The 20323-nt window shown below is 38.1% G+C and overlaps 1 protein-coding gene across 1 annotated transcript in view; it reads left to right on the forward strand.

The window, feature by feature from the left end:
• LOC104328687 (coiled-coil domain-containing protein 170) overlaps positions 1–20323 on the forward strand; it is a 65542-nt gene that overhangs the window by 41273 nt on the left and 3946 nt on the right. The window contains 6 exon segments of the mRNA XM_075413797.1: positions 4904–5221; positions 11750–11950; positions 13695–13787; positions 13789–13869; positions 15085–15327; positions 16221–16457. Of these exon segments, the coding sequence (XP_075269912.1) occupies positions 4904–5221; positions 11750–11950; positions 13695–13787; positions 13789–13869; positions 15085–15327; positions 16221–16457 (1173 nt within the window).

Consider the following 20323-nt stretch of genomic DNA (forward strand, 5'->3'; position numbering starts at 1 on the left):
TGTTGCTAAAGTCTAGGTAGACAACATCCATTAAGTAGGTTACCTTGTCATAGAAGGAGGTCAGGTTAGTCAAGCAGGACCTGCCTTTCATAAACCCATGCTGACTGGGCCTAATGACCTGGTTGTCCTGTACGTGCCGCATGATGGCATTCAAGACGATCTGCTCCATAACCTTCGTCGGCAACTGAGGCCAGACTGACAGGCCTGTAGTTTCCTGGATCTTCCTTCCAGCCATTCTTGTTGATGGGCATAACATATGCTAACCTCCAGTCCACAGGGACCTCCCCGGTTAGCCAGGACTGCTGATAAATGATGGAGGGTGGCTTGGCGAGCACTTCTGCCAGCTCCCTCAGTACTCTTGGGTGGATCCCATCTGGCTCTGTAGGCTTGTGTGTGCCTGAGTGGTGTAGCAGGTCATTAACCATTTGCTCTTGGATTATGGGGACTTCATTCTGCTTCTTGCCCCTCTCTTCCAGCTCAAGGGGCTGGGTACCCAGAGGACAACTGGTCTTACTATTAAAGACTGAGGCAAAGAGGGCATTAAGTACCTCATCCTTTTCCTCATCCTTTGTCACTATGTTTCCCCTTGTATCCAATAAAGGATTATGATATAAGTTCAAATACCCTTCTCTGGTGTAAAAACCCTCTCAAATTATTTGACCTAAATACCCTGCTCTTCAAAACAGATGAAAGCCCAAAAGCCCAGAGTTTCCTCTGGAATGATAAGAGGGGCAGCAGTTAACACATGGCTGCTCCAAGAAATAAAAGGGAGGAGATGGACCTGTGGTTGTGACAGGCGTTGTAGATGCTAGTGAAGGACAGCAATTATGTAGGAATCTGCTACATCAGGCTGTTATCTAAGTTGCGTGAGTGGCCAGTACCTGGTGTGTGGGCGAGCACGCAGAAGTACTTTTGGCCATACATCCTCTCAGCTTCTATCAACCTTGGACTTACTGATTCAAAGTCTGCATCTCCATGTTAACAGCTGATGCCTCTACTATATGATACTGTATGAATGTTTCACATAACATCTCATGAAAGCTCTTTAGAAAATGGCCCTGTCATTATTAGTGCATTTTGACCAAAAATAGTCAGTAGTTCCTCCAGTTCTGTACATAGGAGAGCTATATTGCCAATGTCCAGGTGAGCCTCTGGACCCTCTCTGTGTATCTGTCACTGTTAAATGTCTGAACTCTCCGGGCAGAGCCTCAGCTGTCTCATGAGCTTTCAAGCCTGTATCCATGTTGTTACAGTGTTGTATTTCTCTTTGTCTCATTGGAAGTGAAAAACCTGCACTTCATTTCTCTGCTAAGGTTTTTTCAAAATTGAAATAGATTAATAATTAGTCATACTATGTAGTCTGACACTTAAAACTGCCTCAGAAATAGTGACTAATTTGACTAGTGTCCACAGACCAACACACCTTATATGTGTATAGGACATGCTAGTTGAACTTGAGAAATATGAAAGAATACAGTGTATTAAGGAAGGGTTATTATAGCTTAAAAAAATGCATTGTAGATATTGAGATCAACAGTGTGAGGATATGTATTAATATATATTATTACATAGGAGATCTTATCCCTTGTTTTCTCTCTTTGATTTGTCTGCCTCTTTAAAGTGATCATATCTCTCTTATTTTGTTTTGCAGTGTTGAATACAGCTCTTTTAGTCCTTCCTTATAAAATAGTCCCTCTCTTTGCTTTAAAGACAGAAGTAATTTGCCCCACCTGTTACATCTTGAACACGTTTTCTGTGAATGCAGCTGTCTCAGTATTGAACACATGATTTCTCACAGGGGAGGCCTTGCCAGCGTCCTGCGCAATGGTCTGGGTACTCTTACGTCTTCTCTAGTCTAGTGCAGATAGGGTGCCAGTGGTTGAGTGTGGGTAGACTGTGTCCCAGCCTTAGTGGGTAACTTCAGGTACAGCACTATGTCATATGAGCCCTTTCGCTGTGGTCTCGCATAGTTGAAGACCTTTGGTGCTGCTTTCTATGTCCGCAGGTGAGCACAACCATGGTAGATCTGCTGCATCTCTGGTATCTAACAACTAGTCATTGACACGGTCTGCCCTGGGTAAATCCACCTAATGTCTAATTCTGTTTTCTTTGAACATCAATTTCCATAATTATTCCTGTTTTCAAAGTTTGTTGTGCGTCAGAGTTGAGTAGCTTTTTTGACCATACAAGCTGCCTATCGAAACCTTCATACAGTTCAGAGCCATAGAACATTAGCCATAAGTGTTGAGGAGCCAAAGAGAAAACATCGGCTGTTGCAGTTCCATCCTTTCAGAGTTCTGTGGTGGAAATTATTTTATCTGCCTGCACTGATCACTTGAGCTCTCAGGGGTTTGCTTCTAGTTGGGATACCACCTTTATGTGTCACAGTCCCTAAATTTCCAGATACTGTTCAACGCTCAGGCTGACCTTGCTGAAGCTAGCCGGTGTAAATGCTCTCCATTCAAGAGAGGTTTCAAGGAGGGCTGTTCAGAATTTTGATGTTTTGAGTTTTACAGCTTTTTATTCTGTAAATTACTTGGGTTGTTGTTTGTTTTTTTTGTTTTTTTTTTTTTTTTAGCATTTGGGCATCAATGGGCTTGCATTTCCTTATTTTATACCTTGATCTTTTCATTCAACTGTCTTTGTTTGCAGATGTTCAGAATTTGAAACAAGATTATAATTGGGTAAGCTCCGTGGTACTTGCAAACTACTTTCGCACCGCCTTTCTGAAAGGAAAAATACACACTGCTGAAAACTATAATTGAAATAAACCACTCTTATTCTTTGCTGTAATTACCATAATATAATTCTGAGCACAGGTGGGAACTTTCTATTAATAGGAGTTGTTTAGAATAAAAAAGAGAAAATGGCAAGGAATCATGCCAACATTTGTTTCCAAGAGAGTTCTACAATTACTTTAGAAAGGGGTAGTAACAAATAATTTCCTAAATGACAGGGTTTGTTTTGGTTTTTTTTCATTTATGTGTTTGCATGTTTGCCTTTTTGAAGCTATTTAAAAAATTTAGTATTTTTAGTATCGTATGTTTATATTTAATCTCCAAGGGTGCCTCCTTTTTTGTCCATCCTCACTGCTGATCTACATAAATGGTCCCAGATTTACTACTTGATTGGCATGTATTCCATTAGTAAAAATGACTTACTATGCCACGTAGCAAGCACATGTAGACCCTGAAAGACCTTCCAGTGATCACCATATTCACAGACGCTCCAGGAACAGTTCTTTAACTCCAACATACACAATCTTATTTCAATTCAATCCGCTTACTGAGCCTCTGCTAAACAACTGAAACTTCCGGAGAAATTCAATCACTGTCTGTAAATATGCCATCCTCTGGCATAATTTTGTGTCTTGTGTGAATCTATATCTTTTCCCATTTGTTCCTATCAATCAGATAATACTCTGAACTTAGTCTTTGCTGTACTTTTAGTTTCACTGCAAATTTTGTTCTTATATATGAATGTGTTAGCACTCTTAATATTGGTATTGTGGGGAAAGGCAAGAGGTTCACAGGCTGACTGAGAGATATGATTTTTTTCTTTATGTTTAGATGGGTTATTTTTCTTTCATTTTTGTACTGTGATTTGGTTTGGCATTGTGTCTGCTCTGCCCTGTTGGGCCAATGTTTTATGTACAATTGATGGAGATATGTATGTACTGGCTTTTTTTTTTTTCTGCTTTCCAAACTGAGTCTTGATTCATCAGAAGGTAAAGGGAAAATAACTTTTAAAGGTCTGGGCTTAGCAAGAAAGGATCATGGGTGTCGGGGACTGAATGAGAACCATGACAAAATGCCAAAGATCTGAGGATGTCCCTGAGCAGTAAATCCTGTGGGCTATTCACCAGGTAGCCTTATCTCACAGTACCCTGTCTCCCTACCAAAGGTGACATTGTCTTTGAGTGTAGTACTTCTGAAATGCAAGGGACTGACTTCTTTAAATAAGAAAAAAAAAAAAAGTTACAAGAATACTAGATAGGAGTGCCATCCCATTAGTCCTTCCTCAGTCATACTTCTGCACACCAACAGCCCAGCTGAGCAGCAGATGGGGGCAGTTGTAGGCTCAGTTGAAGGACACATAGTTCTTCATTTATTTTCTTCTGTTCCTCAGGCAAGTTTGACCTTACGGTAATAGGGATTTTGTTTTCTTCAGAAGATGACATAATTCAGAATAATTCCCTTTTTGAAAATTTTTCTGCTTCTGAGACTTTCACAATCTAAGGATTTCTTCTTTGAGGTGAAATTAGTCTTTGAGCATTTGCACCTTCTTTTATGCTGTCTTTTTTTATTTGGCCCCTCACTCCCCATTCTTGTGTATAAATAGTCTTAGGAATTTTTGTCGTGTTCAGGTAAGCTGATCTCAGAGATCACCTCTAATTCTGCTCTATGTTTGAAGAGTTTGTTTGTATTCTTTTGGTCAGCTCTGAATTGGTCAGGCAGTTGGACTAGATGATCATTGTAGGTACCTTCCAACTGAAATATTCTACTCTATTCTAATGCTTTCCCCTCTGAGGTGTAGTACTTTGGCTTGATTTGTGTTACATCTTGTTCACCATTTGTTTTCTAAATCATATTATCTAAATGAAAGTAAAAGATAGCAATAGTTTTACAATAGATTTTTTTTTTGTTTACCTTCAAATTTTACCCATGTATTACTTCTCATAGACCACTGCAAGAGGTTAGTCTGTAGCGTGGTTACCTCAGGCTTTGGGCTTTCATCAATTTCAGTGGCAGTTCTCCTATGAAGCCTTGACGTTGAGCTCATATGAGCAATATTGGTCCTAATTTCTCTATCTGCAGTAGCTGCTTCTGAGTTATTCCCTGCTTTGTGTGTGGAGGGGAAGGGTAAAAGTTGAAAGCCTGGTTTAATCTTTTCTGTATTTTAGGATCTTGACAGTGCTATAATATGGAGACAGAGTTTGGAGATGGAGATTGGAATCCTCCAAGATAAACTGACTGCTAACCAGAAAGCTTTGGATGCCTCAAAGCAGGAACTGTACAATCTGAAGAAATCTTCCAGTGAGCTGGATGGAAGCTTGAAGAGCAGCAGAGAAGAGGCCAGGACTGCTCAGAGCTCTTTAGTGGCTTTTAAAGAGCAAATTGCTACCCTACTCAGCAGTGGATCTGCAATAGTTAAAGCTTCCCAGAAGGCCATTTTGGAGAGGATCAGAGAATTAAATTGCAAAGAAGAGAGTAAAGAAGTAGTAAGTCAGAAACTACTGCACTTGTTCAACGTGTGTATTTATTCTCTTTGGATCCTTTTTCATTTTATTAATCTGTTAGAGTGTTGGTTCCTTCTGCTTAGGTTTTGAAATTGCAGAAACCTTGAATTTTGTTGTCTAATGATTTGATATAATAGCTGAAAATCATCTATGTTTTATTAAGTAGGAAGAGGTCAGAAATGAAATTAATAATAGATGCTGTTAACAACAAAAGACATGGAATGGTCTTGCAGTTAAGACATTGAAATTTGGTTTCAGTGTCACTTAGCGGACATCAAAAGTGGCTGTGTGGTCACTATGATTTAGTGGGACATATGAACAAGTATGGATTTTTTTCTACAATAGTGACTTCAAGACCTGACTTCTTTCTAGAAGCAGACATAACTGATGAGTTGCCCCAGGCAACTTCTTTCCCTCCAGTCCTCAAAGCCTGCACCTAGAAAGAAAAAAGTATTTTTACACTTACAGGCAAACATTGTTGAAACTGTAGCTGTTCACCATCCAGGAGAAAGGCAATAGGAAGTCAGCTGGGTATTCTAATGCTCTGGCTCGAGGGGTTTTGGCTGGTAGTGTTTGCAAAGGTGTGTTTGCATGTACAGGTAGAGAAGGGACAGCTCAGGAGGAAGGCAAGCCAGCATACGGTCTGACCAATGTCAGTATCCCGACACTGCACGGAAGTTTCTCACTTGCTTACATGGGCATATACTAATTTTGTCAGCAAGGACTAGTATATAATTAAAAGTCACAAGGTAAATCAAAAGCTGTTTTCACTAAGCCACTGAAAAACAACTTCGGTGTCCTTGCTAGATTTTAACATTCTAGTAGCTCCTACTGATGTGATAGTTTTTTACGTTAGCAAATGTATTTCTACTCTGTCCAAGACTGGAAATAGCTCTTGAAAATATCCCTGTGCATTTTGATCAAGTATTTTGTTAAAAAATACAAAATGGCTTCCCTATACCTTAGTTTGAGAGGCAGTATGCCAAATTTTGATGAAAACAAGCTTTGTGAAAATTAATGTTTGAAAGGGATCCACTGAAGAGGAAGTGTGGCAGCAACTTTATAATATAGAAGCTCTTTACATTTTTGCTATATGTCACAGAGCATTGTTTCCATAAGCAAAATGCTTTCAAATTCAAATCTAATGAGAATTTTATGTGCATGTGTGTTTGTACTATTTGGTGTTTTGGCATGCAGGGCACTGCTGAGATGTTGATTATTTTGGGAACTGCTGAGGAAGGGAAATTTAAGTTGACTGGTAGTTAGTGAGTAAAAAGGTTTTGCTCCTGGGAGTGCTTTCAGGTGACCTGCTGCTTTTATAAGATTCAGATGCGGCTAAGTCCATTTGCATACAACATTGAGGAGCTGTCAGTATCTTTGTGGATAAGCTACAGTACATGTGTAGTGTGTACTACCTATTTCAGTTCTTATTGCTCCTGATTTTATTCCTCAATATTAGCTTTACATGCTGGGTTTCCCACTTGATCATCCTGTAGGCTGGTAGTATTGGGGAGGATTCAAATGTGGTCTTTATTTTGTTGCATTCACAAACTTTTCCAGCTTCTTGAGAGGAATGTGGCTGGTTCTCCAAGTAAGAGCGTTGCTTTGGGAAGTCATGTTCTGATAGAGAGCTACTGCAAAATATACAATAATCAACTATTCTTTTTATAAACAGCTGTGATTATTATTATTTTAGAGGTAAAGAGACTGCTGTTCAGAAAAACAGGTATTTTTCCATAACTGTGTTATAAATGATTTGTTTGGGTGCTATGGTCTAACCTCATTCTCTTCCAGAAAGACCTGTTGTTTTTTGGTTTTTTATTTGGTATCTGAGGATAGAGACAGATTTGGTTTTCAGTATTACTGCTGTCAAAATTAAATATACGTGCTGAAAGGAAGCCTTTATTACTAAGACAGAGCAGGTGTCCACTCCAATTTGCTGCTCCTGCCTAAACCTGTGGTTTGGAACAAAAGTGCTGGTCTTACAGTTGCCAGCTTTTGTTGGTTTGTTTTTATATAGCAGAGAAGTTATGTCAGGTATGTCTAGCATAGCATTCTGCCTCTGGCAGCAAATACAGCAGTTGCCTGCTATACTAGCAATACTCCCCCAAAACGCTAGTCCTTTCTACAAAAAAAAAAAATTGTGGCTCAGTTTCCTAAACTATGAAAAATAGCTTTAAATTTAATATTGCTTGGTGAATTTGGTCATTGTAGTTGAATGATGAAGTTTTGTGTATCATTGTATTTGGTAAGTATGTTAAGTGATGAAGCTTTGATGTTTTACTGTTATGAGTCATTTGGGAAAATTTATATGCGTGGCTTCGAAGTGAATTATGTTAGTAAAGCAGTGCTGGCATCTATTCTCAGAAGAGTTTCTGCATTAAGATTAGGGGCTTTAAAATAACTAAGCTACAATGCCAGTATTATGCAGCTGTTTCCAATAGAACATAGACTTTGTCATCAAAAAGTTGTTTTACAATGCTTTTCTTTCTGCAGATCAGCATATTCCATTTGTAAGGAATATACATGTTGGTATATATGTGTCAATCAGGTTTCTATTTCATCTCTGGGTGAATTTCTTTCTAGGATTTGGCTATAACATCAGTGTTAGGATGTGTATGCTTTACTGTCAGTCAATCAGGAAGAAGATTAATTGTCTTCAGGTAGGATTTCTTACACAACTTCAGTAAACTGTGCAGCCTTCAGTAAAAGACCCACAAAAGTGAGTCATTAAATTTCTTTGCAGGGTAAATCAGCCTGTAGTGTTGCTGGTGCCCAAGCTAGCTTGTTTCAAGTCAGCTCCTTTGTGGCTGCAATCCAGCAGCAATGCCAGGACAGCTGATTATGAATTCAGTAGCCAAGTGCCTTGCTGCTGGAAATTAAAAAAGTGCTGAAGAATGTGCTAATGTGTAACAGGAGGAGGATTACAATTACCTATTCCCTTTCCCTGAGTAAGGATTGTTTCACTTCTGTCAGGACATTGTTGCAAGCATCTTGCCTTTGCAAACTGGATTAGTGGGATCAGGAAAAGACAGTGCAAGAATCTGGGAGAAAGAGGGCCCTCCCTGTCTGGCTGTTTTGATACCTTCTCTAAATAGGTTTTGTTTTTTCACTTTTAAATCATCACTGCGGCTCCTCTGAGAGTTTTGTGTATAGGATCAGTTATACTAGCTGAACTGGCAAAATGTTCTTCTCCATATACAAGCCCAGTCAGCTATGCCTGGCTTACCTCTGCACGTACACCTGTCAAACAGAGCCGGGAAAACTTCAGATTTTAAAAGGCCTGTGAGAAAATTATTCAATGCAACTGCTATAGTCAGATTTTCTGTGAAATCTGAAGTGTTCATGAAGATCATGTCCCCTGATTGTGGCAATTTTGGTATCTGAAGGGCATCTGTGTTAGTCATAGTCTGTATACAAGCCCTTAGCAGTAACCTTAGCAAAAATTGTAATTTCATGTGAAAAAAATTACAGTGTCCAGTGACAGGTATTTTATTGCAGGATTAAGAAACTGTTTTGAATCAGCATCCTAGTGATCTTTTCAGTAGTTATAGTGAGACATGTATCATCTGAATATGTTTGGACAGCTCTTGGGTGTTTTTGTCGTGTTGTAGCACGCCAGAGAGCTTCACAAGCACCTGGAGTCCAAGGCAAGCAAATATTCTCTGTTCACACAGAGCTCAGCCTTGGTTACAAGGTCTTTGAGTTCAGGTCCTTTCTATCTGACAAGTTTCATTGTAGATCTGTTGCAGCAAATTAAATTCAGATGGCCAAAACTGTTTCTTTTGACTACCTAGACATCTGACCTGAGACAGGAACAGCTGATCTGATCGTAGATTGTCTTAATTTTATCAATTTTTGTCACTGCATATTGATATACACACTCTTAAATGCCAAAATTGATTAGGCTTTACTGCTGCTCCAATTAAAATCTCCTGTTGTTCTTGTTTCTTGGTGATTTTTATGGTAATGTCATAAATGCATGTTTAGTTTTAGGGTTTTATCCACTTCATCCTTCCAAATAAAATAACTGAGTGGAAAAGAATCTGGGAAATTAAATTAAACATTGATAAAACAAGAGTAATATATGTGCTGACTTAAGGCTGACCTAGAAATCCACAACCAACTAGAAAGTGAGAAATTATTAGGAAAAAAGTTGAGAAGAAAATGAAAACCATAATTATGCCACTGTATGAATCCATGACTGCTGCGTTCTGAGTAGCACAGGCGGTTATGATAATTTCATTCAAAAAAAGGGCCTTCACAATGTGCTGGAAAGACCCATGAGAGCGTCTAGAGGCTTCCATGCAGGGAAAGACTCAAAAGACAAGAACTTTTCAGCTTGGGATGATGAGTGCAACACAGTAAAGCAAAATACAAGTTGTAAGACCGCAGTAAGAGATGTGGCAGCTCTAATGCTGGTGAGGATCTTAAAAAAAATTTGTGCTAGGTGCACATGTGTGTGTGCGTGTGTGTGCATGGGTACACATAAAACAGTGGAAGTTTAAGATAGCATCTTACCAAACCAGAACAGTATAGCTTGTTGGTTGTCAAGGTAACACTAAGAAGATGAGAATGTTTAGTTGTTATATTGGAAAAGAAAAGAAATTGCCACTGCGCTGTGAAGGACCCTATAACTTCATCCTGCATGCTGTTTTTTTCCACTCATCCTAAGTTCCCCATGTGCCTGTCTCCGTGGCTTTTGGGCTGTTGAGGGAAACGCCCTACTGACAGCATAGCTGTAGCCCGCTTTCTGTTCTGGTGCGCTGTGGGGCTGGGTCTGTTGCTTGCTTCTTAGCACAAGAAAACAGAAAAAAAGATTAGCACAAGAGAAAAATGTAGTTCAGGAAGATTTTACTGAGGGTTATTCAGTTGCAGCAGGGATGAACCTTGCCATCCCTAAGGTAGGAGCTGCCTCTGGAAAGGAGTGTTTGCAGCTTCTTTTAACACAAGAAATAAAAGGTCTTCGTTTGAAATTATCTGGTAGCCACATTAAAGCAAAAAGCAGGAAGTGTTGAAGTGTTATTTAGCAGGCTGGCTGATCAAGCTGCACAAGTCACTGGCACGGGAAATCGTGGAGGTCAGAACTGCAGGACCAAAAATGCCTGTGTACGTCGCTGGATACAGGCATGGGTGGGTAATAAGGGTGCAACTCGATTTTAGGGAATCCATAAGTTGTTGTTTGTCCGTAACCAAGGATGAAGGTTACTCCAGGATGCTCTGGAAGATAAACTGACAGCTTGGTGGTTCTGTGGTCTCACCTTCTGTGGTATGATCTCTCACCTTCTCGTGTTTATGGACCTTTGGAGCCTGTGGAAGCCCCACAGGGCTGGGCTGTGCCCAGAGCCACTCCGCAGCCGGACAAAGGGGCTCTTGGGTCTCCGGCAGCAGTGCGTCTCTGTGGGCACGAGCTACTGAAAGCTCTTTTTTTTTTCTGCTGAGTGATATGTGATGCAGAAAAGCATAAAATGCGTTGGGGAGGTTCTTGCAGTTTTATTAATTTTTAGTGTTTTCTACCACTGTATGAGCAGCAGTAATTTCTCAGTGTTTTTTAGGTGGGTTGGGTGCAAACTATTGTTTGTATTTAATTGCAGTCTAAGCTGGAAACCTTTCTGTGCCATTACAATTTATGGGAGTTTTGTGTGCTTATTGTTCATTTTATTACCAGGAAGCAAACAGATGCTTAAAATTAAAAGACTGCTTGGAGATGAATGTCTGAACACTGAATTACAAATGCAACATAATTAATTAAGTAACCAAATAATTATATGACAATAAGAAGAGGAGAGAGGGAAAACGGGAAGCAAGCAAATTTTTGGATAGAACTGTCTTTCAGTATTTCAGTATTCAGTATTAAGTTTACAACTTAAAATCCGTATGTAAGTGTTGCAAAGTTAAGCGTCTTCAGAATTGTTAGTCTAGTGTCTCGTTATGAGATTTTATCCTTTTAGCCTTGGGCTTTGGCTAGATTACAGATCTTTTTTTCTTTTTTTTTTAAGCAAAATCTTCTAGTTAAACACCCATTAAGAGTTATCAGTGGTTACACGCTCCTCTGAGACTTAGTTATCCATATCTACATTTTCACATGCGGCATATATTTTCTAAATCACTTGTCTTTTTCCACTCAGCCCCTAGACAGAGTAGTGATTTTATTGGCTTATTTTAAAAGGTGTTACCTGACTGCCAGGTATTGCTTGTTTGTTAACATCTTTGGAAAGTTTGTGCCTAGATAATTTTGTATTAATTTTTGATATTAGCCGCTTTAGACAGCTGACTCATTTAAATATGGTTTCTGCTGTTCACTTTTGGATGTCTCACATGTCACCTCTTCCGCCATTTTCTCCTGGTGGTTACAGCAGATTTTTCTCTTTTTGTCTTTTTAAATGCATGGATTTTAAAGGTAGATATTTTACTCTCTTTTTAATAATTAGAGGATGCATCTTTTATATCTTTCTAACATTTCAACACCCACCTAACCCCATATGTTGTGTTGGTTTCCTTGCTCCCTAGATGGTATCTCAGCTTAAAACTCAGATAGCTAAGTTGACCGAAGCTTTGGAAAATCAGACCACATTGTACCAAGAAGCTCTGGAGAGGAGCAGGAAAGCTGAAAAGTGTTCTGAGACTTTCCAGGATCACCTGAAACACTTGGAAGAAGAATTACTCTCTGTAGATCTGATGCAAGATGGTTTGAAGCTCGAGAAACAAAAAGTAGTTGCATTCATTATTTTCTTTTGCATAAAAGTCACTAAAGACAGAAATACAGCTAATTGTATTGCAGTGATTAACTGGAGTGTTACAGTACTGTAAGTGACGCGAATTAACGAAGTCAGGCATCATGTAGGAAGTAATAATATTTTCTTTGACCGACAATTTTGTTTAGAAAAAGTAGCTAAGCTTTTGAGTTCAAAGTTCATTTAGTGTGAAAAAATCCCAGATTAAAAGAAGTGTCTGTAAATACAGCAGAGGTCCTTCAAGGATTCTCTGATCTCAAAGCTTTCTCTGATCTCTCCATCTTTCTGTAATTTATTCTCTGGTCTGCAGTCTTTCAAGATCTTGCAGTCCTATATTCTTAGACCATCAAGGCTACCGGGATTTTTTTATTAGTTTTATGAATGACACACTGTTAGCCTGTAACACATCCACATAGTAGGAGCTTAAAAAATGACACAGTACCTGGAAATCTAAATCAACCATCCAATACAGCTAAGAATGACAAAGTTGTAGCGTGTTACCAGGCCAGGATCAATGCTTAGAAAGTTGAATTCGCAAAGAATCAACAATTTGGTGCTGTCTGTTTGGCATTAGTCTATGATACAATAATTTTTACGAATCAAGCATCCACCACATTGGGAGCAAACCAGAAAATGGAGCTGTTCCTTCCCCTCTGCTTCCTCTGTGAAGAATATGTGGCCCTAGTTTCTTAATTTCTCTCTGAATTTTTCTGCAATAAAGACATTTTCGTTGTTATTTTTTTCTGTTGATGAACATCTTCAGTGCTTTCTTCTGCTGCTGCTTTTTGTAACATTCTGAATGAGAAGCATCATGAAACAAAACCAGATTCTTGCGATGTTTTATCATCTTGGGGCCAAACAACATTTATGGAACTGGTTTGTTGGTGTGGTTTTTTTTTTTTTTTGATTGCTTTTTCTTTGCAAAGGTTATGACCTGCAACAGAAGTAAGAAAAATCAAAGGCAAACATAGTGCTTAGTGAGAAGGAGAGCTTTGGATTTTGCAAGAAAGGCTAATTGCGACCAGGGAGCTAATGTGATTTTTAAGGAGCTAGCAGGGCAGGACAAAAGAAGGAAAACCCAGATGAAATAATATTTGATAACTGTATGTGTTCACATCAGTAAACCAGATGGGGTTGCAATTAAAATAATCTTTAAAGCAATTTGTAAACAACTGTTATCTCTAAAACTTGCTGTTCCAAAGGAGGGCAAAAGATGCAGGAATGTTAACATTCTCAGACTACTACGGATCTCACCCATGGCATCCCTGGTACCAGTTTTATCTGATTTAGAGCTCGCAGCAGTGGGCAGTCATAGCCCTTGCAATTAATTGGGGTGTAGTTGTCCTTTCTAACTTCTCCCTGCAAATGCATGGTGGTGTAAAGCAGCAGAGCCACAGGCAGGAACTGGAGTCAGAAGCGGACACAAATACTTAGTCCCTTTCTTACTGCAGAGGAGCAAAAACCAATCTGGTGTCACTAAGAAGATAAATACAGTAGGTCCAGGGAATTCTGAACAAAATAAATGTAGACTAAAAAAGGACAAATGGAGAATTCGCATTTGTGTCAGGGATGTGTGCTATAATCATACCCTTTCCATACATTATTTCTTGTGGATAGTGGACTTGGCTATGCATAATTGGTTGCCAGTGCAGGGGGAATTGTACTTCAGGACTTTTAATGAAGTTTTTTATTATTCTTTTACCCACTTTTCCACATCTTAGTATCTGAAATTTCTGGAGCAACTTAATGAGAAGATGAAGCTGGATAGCCTAGCAGCAGAGGTTGGATTTGATATGAATGTGGATGCGATTCTAGTCCCGGGTGGAGCAGTTAGTGAAACTGGAAGGTGATGCAGTGATTGAAAACAAGACTATGGCATATAGCCTAAGAAGGAAGGTAGGCATAAAAGACATACCGTTACTGTTTGTTTCAAAGATAAACCTTGTTAGGCTATATTTCTGTGATGGCTTGCTAGAGGCAGCAGATTGGAGCTTCATATATGTACAAGGGATTTCAAAAATGTCCGTTACACAAAAAAGAAGATAGCAAACATTTGCAAACTGTGCAAACAGACTGCATATTAAAACAACTAAAACCACCAGTTGGTTCAGTACATGATACTACTTTTCACAATTTTATGAATAAAAACGTGACGTTATGAGTGTTTATATGTGTATGTATGTCTACTTTTTAATACACATTTATAATACACTTTGGTAAACAACTACCATCGGTATTTAAATCTAAAAGAATCTGCTGGGAAGGCGGGCATATTACACAGACTTCTCTAGGTTGTACTTCACCAAGAACTTCAACATTTCCAACAAGAACTGTGGTCCTTCAGGAGAAAATCTGTTCAAAACTGGTCAGACACCCCTCTGTCATTCTGTTATGGCAAAGTGAAATCTTCTGGTTTTAGGCTTATCAAGATGGTTTAGAGCTTAAAATTAGGCCTGTTTAAGGTTTGAAACAACACTATTTTTTTCTGGAAGCAACTGCCTCTCTAGCAGGGAGTATAGTATGTATGCTGATACTCCTCAGATGTTCCAGAGTAAAGCCTGGCAGCTTAGCTCAGGTATACTAAACACAGGTAGCTCCATGGGCACCAAAATTGCAAAACTGAGATGCTGGATCTTGTATTGGAGCAGTGGATGAAAGCTTTCTTATTTCTCTGTGTTGATTCTCCTTCTTGCACGCTAGTCTTAATTAACTGACTGAAGATGGAAATATCTTAAACTACCACCACTGAAACCACTGTCTCCTTAATGAATCTCTCTTACCTCTTGCACTAGTGTCTTATACTTCAGATTATACGATATCAGATGTTATGAATGATGCACAAGTATTTATGTTCAAATAGGGTGCAGTCTTATGTAAATTCATTCCAAAACATAGTGCACAAATTCAGGAGTGGAGAAGAACAATGAACTGGTAATGTAATAGGTATTAAGTTAGTGTATATATGTTTATAATGCTTTACAGAGTTTTCAAGAGAGGAATAGGAGTTCAGGTTAAATACGCAACATGGGGATTAAATTTGCAAAACTATCTGTGTAGTACCATTGTCTTTCATATATATTTTTTCAAATATCCATGTGTTTGGAAAACTAGTTGAAGACTCAGAGGGAAAAACTTGAAAGCAAAGAGCTGCACATGAACCTTCTGCGGCAGAAAATAACCCAGCTGGAAGAAGAGAAGCAGCTAAGGACTGCCTTAGTTGTGGAAAGGGATGAGGCCAATCTCGCTGTCAGAAAGTTACATAAGATGATAGAGAGGTTACAGAAGCAGCTTGATCTGGCAAGGGAAATGAATACTAATCTCAAAGCCAAGCTGTCTGAAACCAATGAACTTAAGGTGAGTTAAAAGGTTATATATGTGATTCCATCCATTTTTCTATTCCAGTTGGATACAGCTGGAGTTCATTTACAATAAAAGTGTTCATGAAGAACTGCTCAAATCCACCTAGGTGGGGAAAGCAAATATAATATTACAATGTTTTTGGATATTTTGCAAGTTGTCTTGATATACTAAGTAGTATCTGTAAAGCACAGTATAAATTTTCTGGCTAGTGTAAGAAAACTACGATATATGCATCTCTTTCCTGTTGATATGGCTGTAATCTTATATGTTCCCATAAGTTGCTCACAGAAGATCTATTCTGATAGTTATGGGGGGGAAAAAAATGGGGGTTTTCCACATGAAACAGGCAAGATGCTAAATTTTCATTTTTCCTGTGTTTTATTACATTGCAGCAGTGATAAATTACCTGCTTTAACTTGGGTGAATACAAGTAGTTTGGTGTCATTGATAGCTTGCCACCACTGGAAGAAAGGAAGATTGGTTTTATACGCGTTTGTCTCTTGTGGTTGATGGAGTGAAATAGATAAGTAGGTGCATGTTCCAGCTGAACAATTTTTACCAGCAAAACATTTGGCAACTGTCTCATACTACTTTTCCAGGAGCTAGCAGAGAGTGAACTCTCACTGTGAGTTTTCGTCTGCCTCATTTACCTCTTTTCACAAAACCTGTAGAGAATTGACTGTCTTTGAGACAATTTTTTTTTTTGTTAATTGAGTTTAAATTGGCCAGTCTCCTTTACTAACTTCAGCTCACACGTGCGTGTGATTTCATCAAGAACCTATATGAAACAACAATAAACTGCTTACTCATGATTACTCCTGATATTTTTTTTATTTGTGTTAGATGAAAATATGTGACAAATTTAACATTAATTTATGTTATTGCAGATCAAAACTTTGGAGCAGAGCAGAATAATAGAAGAACTCAGTAAGTCTCAAGGCAAATTGGAAAGGATGAAAGAAAAGGCTGAGAAACAACTTACTTCTGTCAAATCAGAACTTCTTTTAAAGGATTGTAAAGCTACTGAAGACAAAGAAAAAAACAAAAATATGTTAGAAGCAGTTACCAGTGAGATGAAGGTGCTTAAAACAACCCTTGCAGAATTAGCAAAGAGAGAGAAACAGGTAGGTATATACGTATTTGACAAGTGCTAGCTGTCACATAGAATATAAGAATGTGGTATAGGTGGAGCAGCTATCCAGCTGTGCTGAAAGCTTTTGTGAACATTATTAAATGACGAAATTTTAGCTCACACTTGTGAGCCAGAGTGGCAGTTGTGATTCTGACAAGCAAAGCTATTCTTCAAGTTTTATATGTAAGAGAATGAATAATAAATACAGGCATTGTTATCTCTGTTCATTGCAAAAAATTATATCACCTTTTGGAGAAGTATAAAAATACTTTAAAATCCTAGTATCTTTTTAAGGTAAGTTTTTTCCATATGTCTTGGGTATAAAACTTACCAGCTTCTCCTCATCCATTTCCTTTTGTTTCTGCCCATCTGTCTGTCATACTCTCTCCTTGCCAGCTGTATGAGATTCAACAAGGTTAAGTGACAGGATGAAAGGAAATGGCCTCAAGTTGTGCCAGAGGAGGTTTAGTTTGGATATTAGGAAAAATTTCTTCACTGAAAGGGTTGTCAACCTTTGGATCAGGCTGCCCAGGGAAGTGGTGGAGTCATCATCCCTGGAGGTATTTATAAGACATGTAGATGTTTTGCTTAGGGACATAATTTAGTGGTGGACTTAGCAGTGTTAGTTTTGGTTGGACTCAAAGGGTTTAAAGGTCTTTTCCTAAGTGATTCTGTGATTCTGTGTCGCCACGTATAGATTCAAGGAATGTTGGAGAAAATCAGAAAATTAACAGAAAAAGCAAAATAACTTAATATTGAACCTAACTATTTTGGATCGATTTGTGACATATAATTTTGTTAAAGTTTAAGAAAAATTTTTGTGGTAATGCACCTTGGGGAAGGTGCAAGGAGTTTGTGGGAAACACAGTTAGTAAATGTGTTCCATTCTAATTTCAAAAAATTGTGAATTGTGTATGCAATTGCCCTGCATATTGTGTTTTGTAGCAACAATATAGATGGCATAACTTTTGAAAGCCAATGGGATGCTTCTTTAAAGTAAAAAAAATGTAATTTTAAATTCTCTGTTCCAAATGCTTAGAACTTTGTTCATTTTTCCAGCTAAAATTTTTATGCTATATATTGCCTTATCAATGACTGGATGAAATGTAAGGGTGCTATTTCAAAAAATGAAACTAGAAAAATATTTTTTTGCTCACATGGAGAAAAGACTAATAACTTGGGGATCTTTCTTTCTGGAAAGTTTTAGCACTCTTTTGTTTTATAATGAAGGTTAGAAATTTAGCAGGAAAATTTAATTTCTTCATATGTCTCATGAGAAAATAAGCATCCTGCACACAGAAAAAGGTATGAATTATATTCAGGAAATTGTTCCATGGAGTCATACATTGATTACTTGCTAAAAACACACAAATGTTGAATTTTTGCTGTCTGAACCTAAGGTGTTTCAAGCCACTTGAATACTGTTGCAGTGTTCTTTGCCCAAATTTGAAGAATATGGGAGAACTGAGGTAAGTGGGCTACAAAGTGCAGAATGCTCAAGCACAGCTTAGCACTAGTTCTCAAGCTTTCCGGGTGAGTGAAAGAAAAACGTCAACTTACTATTCACCAGCATCCACAATCATCAATGTCACAGGAGCATTTCAGATACTTGCAGGTGGAACTACACTGCTAAACTGGGAGCAAAACTGCTGGCAAAACTAATGCCTGCTACCAGTGCAGTGCTGGTTAGCAGTAATGGCATTTTGAGAATATATTTATAGCATACTCTTATGTATCTTACCAGTTTACTTAGCTAAGATCTATCCTTAAAATAAAGCTACTGTCACTAAATCAGAGAATTCATTCTAAACTCTCTCTCTCACTAATTAACGCATGAGATTTTTTCCTGACTTCTCCTGAAACCATTGCCCAAGGAGAATTCCTTCCTTATCCTCAAACCTGTGTAGTTCTTCCCCTGCTTTGGACTCGCATGTTCTTTCTTCTTGAGGAAGCTAAACAAGACCAGACTTCTCTCACTCTGTGTAAAATGTAGTGAATACAGATGTTAAATACTCCTCTGAGCATGTGCTAATCTGAGTACAAGCACAGCCACGTCATCTACGTATGTATGCATGTTATTAAATAGCATCTTAATATTGCATGGCTATTTTCTATGCTGTCAAAATTAAAAGTATGCCAAATTAAGCTACTACGAACAGGTTAAGACACTGATTTGTCTTGTGATCATAAAGAAAGGCAAAACATACCCAAGTGAAATGAGAAATTAAGATCTGTTTGAAATAATTTCAAATTATTTTATAATTGTCATTTAACCCAGAGTTTCTGGTTGTTTTTTGCTCTTTAGACTATTAATTCCTACTAAGTTTAAGAGGAAAATTTAGCTTTGGTATTTTTGTGTTTTGTTCCTTTTTCCCCCCCAAGACCCTTAAGAGAATGCACAGAATCAAAGCATCCAAACTGTTAGAAGTGAAGCCCTGTAAGCAGGGTGTAATAACACTCCCAGTCTGCTTTAGGACTAACTGTTGGCTCTGGTGGCTGTAATGAATAACACCAAAGTGTGCATATTCTTGGGTAGACGTATGAAACCATTTAAAGAAATGGTGTTCAAAGCATTATTAAATCATACTGCAGAGTAAAAAACATAGAGAGCTGAAGCTATATGTGAAGAGTCAAAAAAGTAGAGGTTACTAGACTTCAAATAGTGGGGAATTAAATGGATATATTGAAATTTTACAAGAGTAAGGGTAAGTTTATAGATATCTATACTGGATTTCCTCTGTGGGGTGAACAGAAAACCTTCCCGACTTCATATATAATTATCGCATATTTCTGAATATAAATAAATACCAGCATAGCCAACGTTCATTTTAATAAGACTAGATAAAGGGTATGGATGACTGATGACAACAGGATGTTCATAGGGACTGATGACATTAGTATGTTATGCACTCAACTGACTGCAGTCAACTACAGATTAAAATCTGAATATATTTTATTTTATTTTCATATCAGTTTAAGTCAAGTCCTTATTTTCAGTAGTACTGGGAGTAAGAATATAAATCTCAATGTTTTGGTTGAGTTTTTTATGATTTTGTTATAAGGATTTTTTCCAGTCTTAGTTTCAGATTCTCTTTTTCTTTCTGTTGGAATAGGACCCCTTCTACTTTCCTGTACATACAGCGTGAAAACAAAATGTAGTGTCTGTTTTTTACTTCTGCTCCCCCCTCCTGATATCTTGGGTTAATGCCCTAAATTGCATCGATTTCCTCTCTTTTACTTCAGACAGTTTTACTCACTGGTTGGAAGGTGCAAAGAAAATTTATCACGAGTGCTTACTGCTGTATCAAACCTTTGGTTGTGAGTCTTTAGGGCTGCTTGTCCTTTAATGTTTCTTACTTCAAATTGTGACTATCTTAGAAATGTTAACTGCTATTGAAGAAAGCCTTAAATAGAGAGTTAAGTGATACTTCTCTTAGCTTCTGGTATTTCAGCAGAACTGTTGTGTTCTTAATACCAGTGTTGCATTGTTTTTAAAGCATTTCTCATCTGATTTTTTTTTTCTAGGTCTTATATGTTTCAGTGCAAGATTTTAAAAAGTTGTTCATGATGTTTTTAAACCACTGTATCCACTTAAGAGTGTGAGCGCACAACTAGCTCTATGTGAGCCATGCGATAGTATTCTAAAGATCGTCCAGCGTGTATCGTCTGTTGCTTTTGTTTTGAGTTTTTGAAGTCCAAATTGATGTCCTCTGGTGGGGGATCTTTACACCCAAGAGTGATGTTTCTCTTTTTCAGTTTATGTGGAGAGTTTCTCTTTGTCATCAACCCTTTTTCTACATTTTCATTGAAGTACAACTTTGTCTGCACTGTACTTTATAAGCCACTATATAGTAGTCA

This window comes from Opisthocomus hoazin, chromosome 2 (assembly GCF_030867145.1).
Source record: "Opisthocomus hoazin isolate bOpiHoa1 chromosome 2, bOpiHoa1.hap1, whole genome shotgun sequence".
In the NCBI taxonomy this organism is placed as follows: domain Eukaryota; kingdom Metazoa; phylum Chordata; class Aves; order Opisthocomiformes; family Opisthocomidae; genus Opisthocomus; species Opisthocomus hoazin.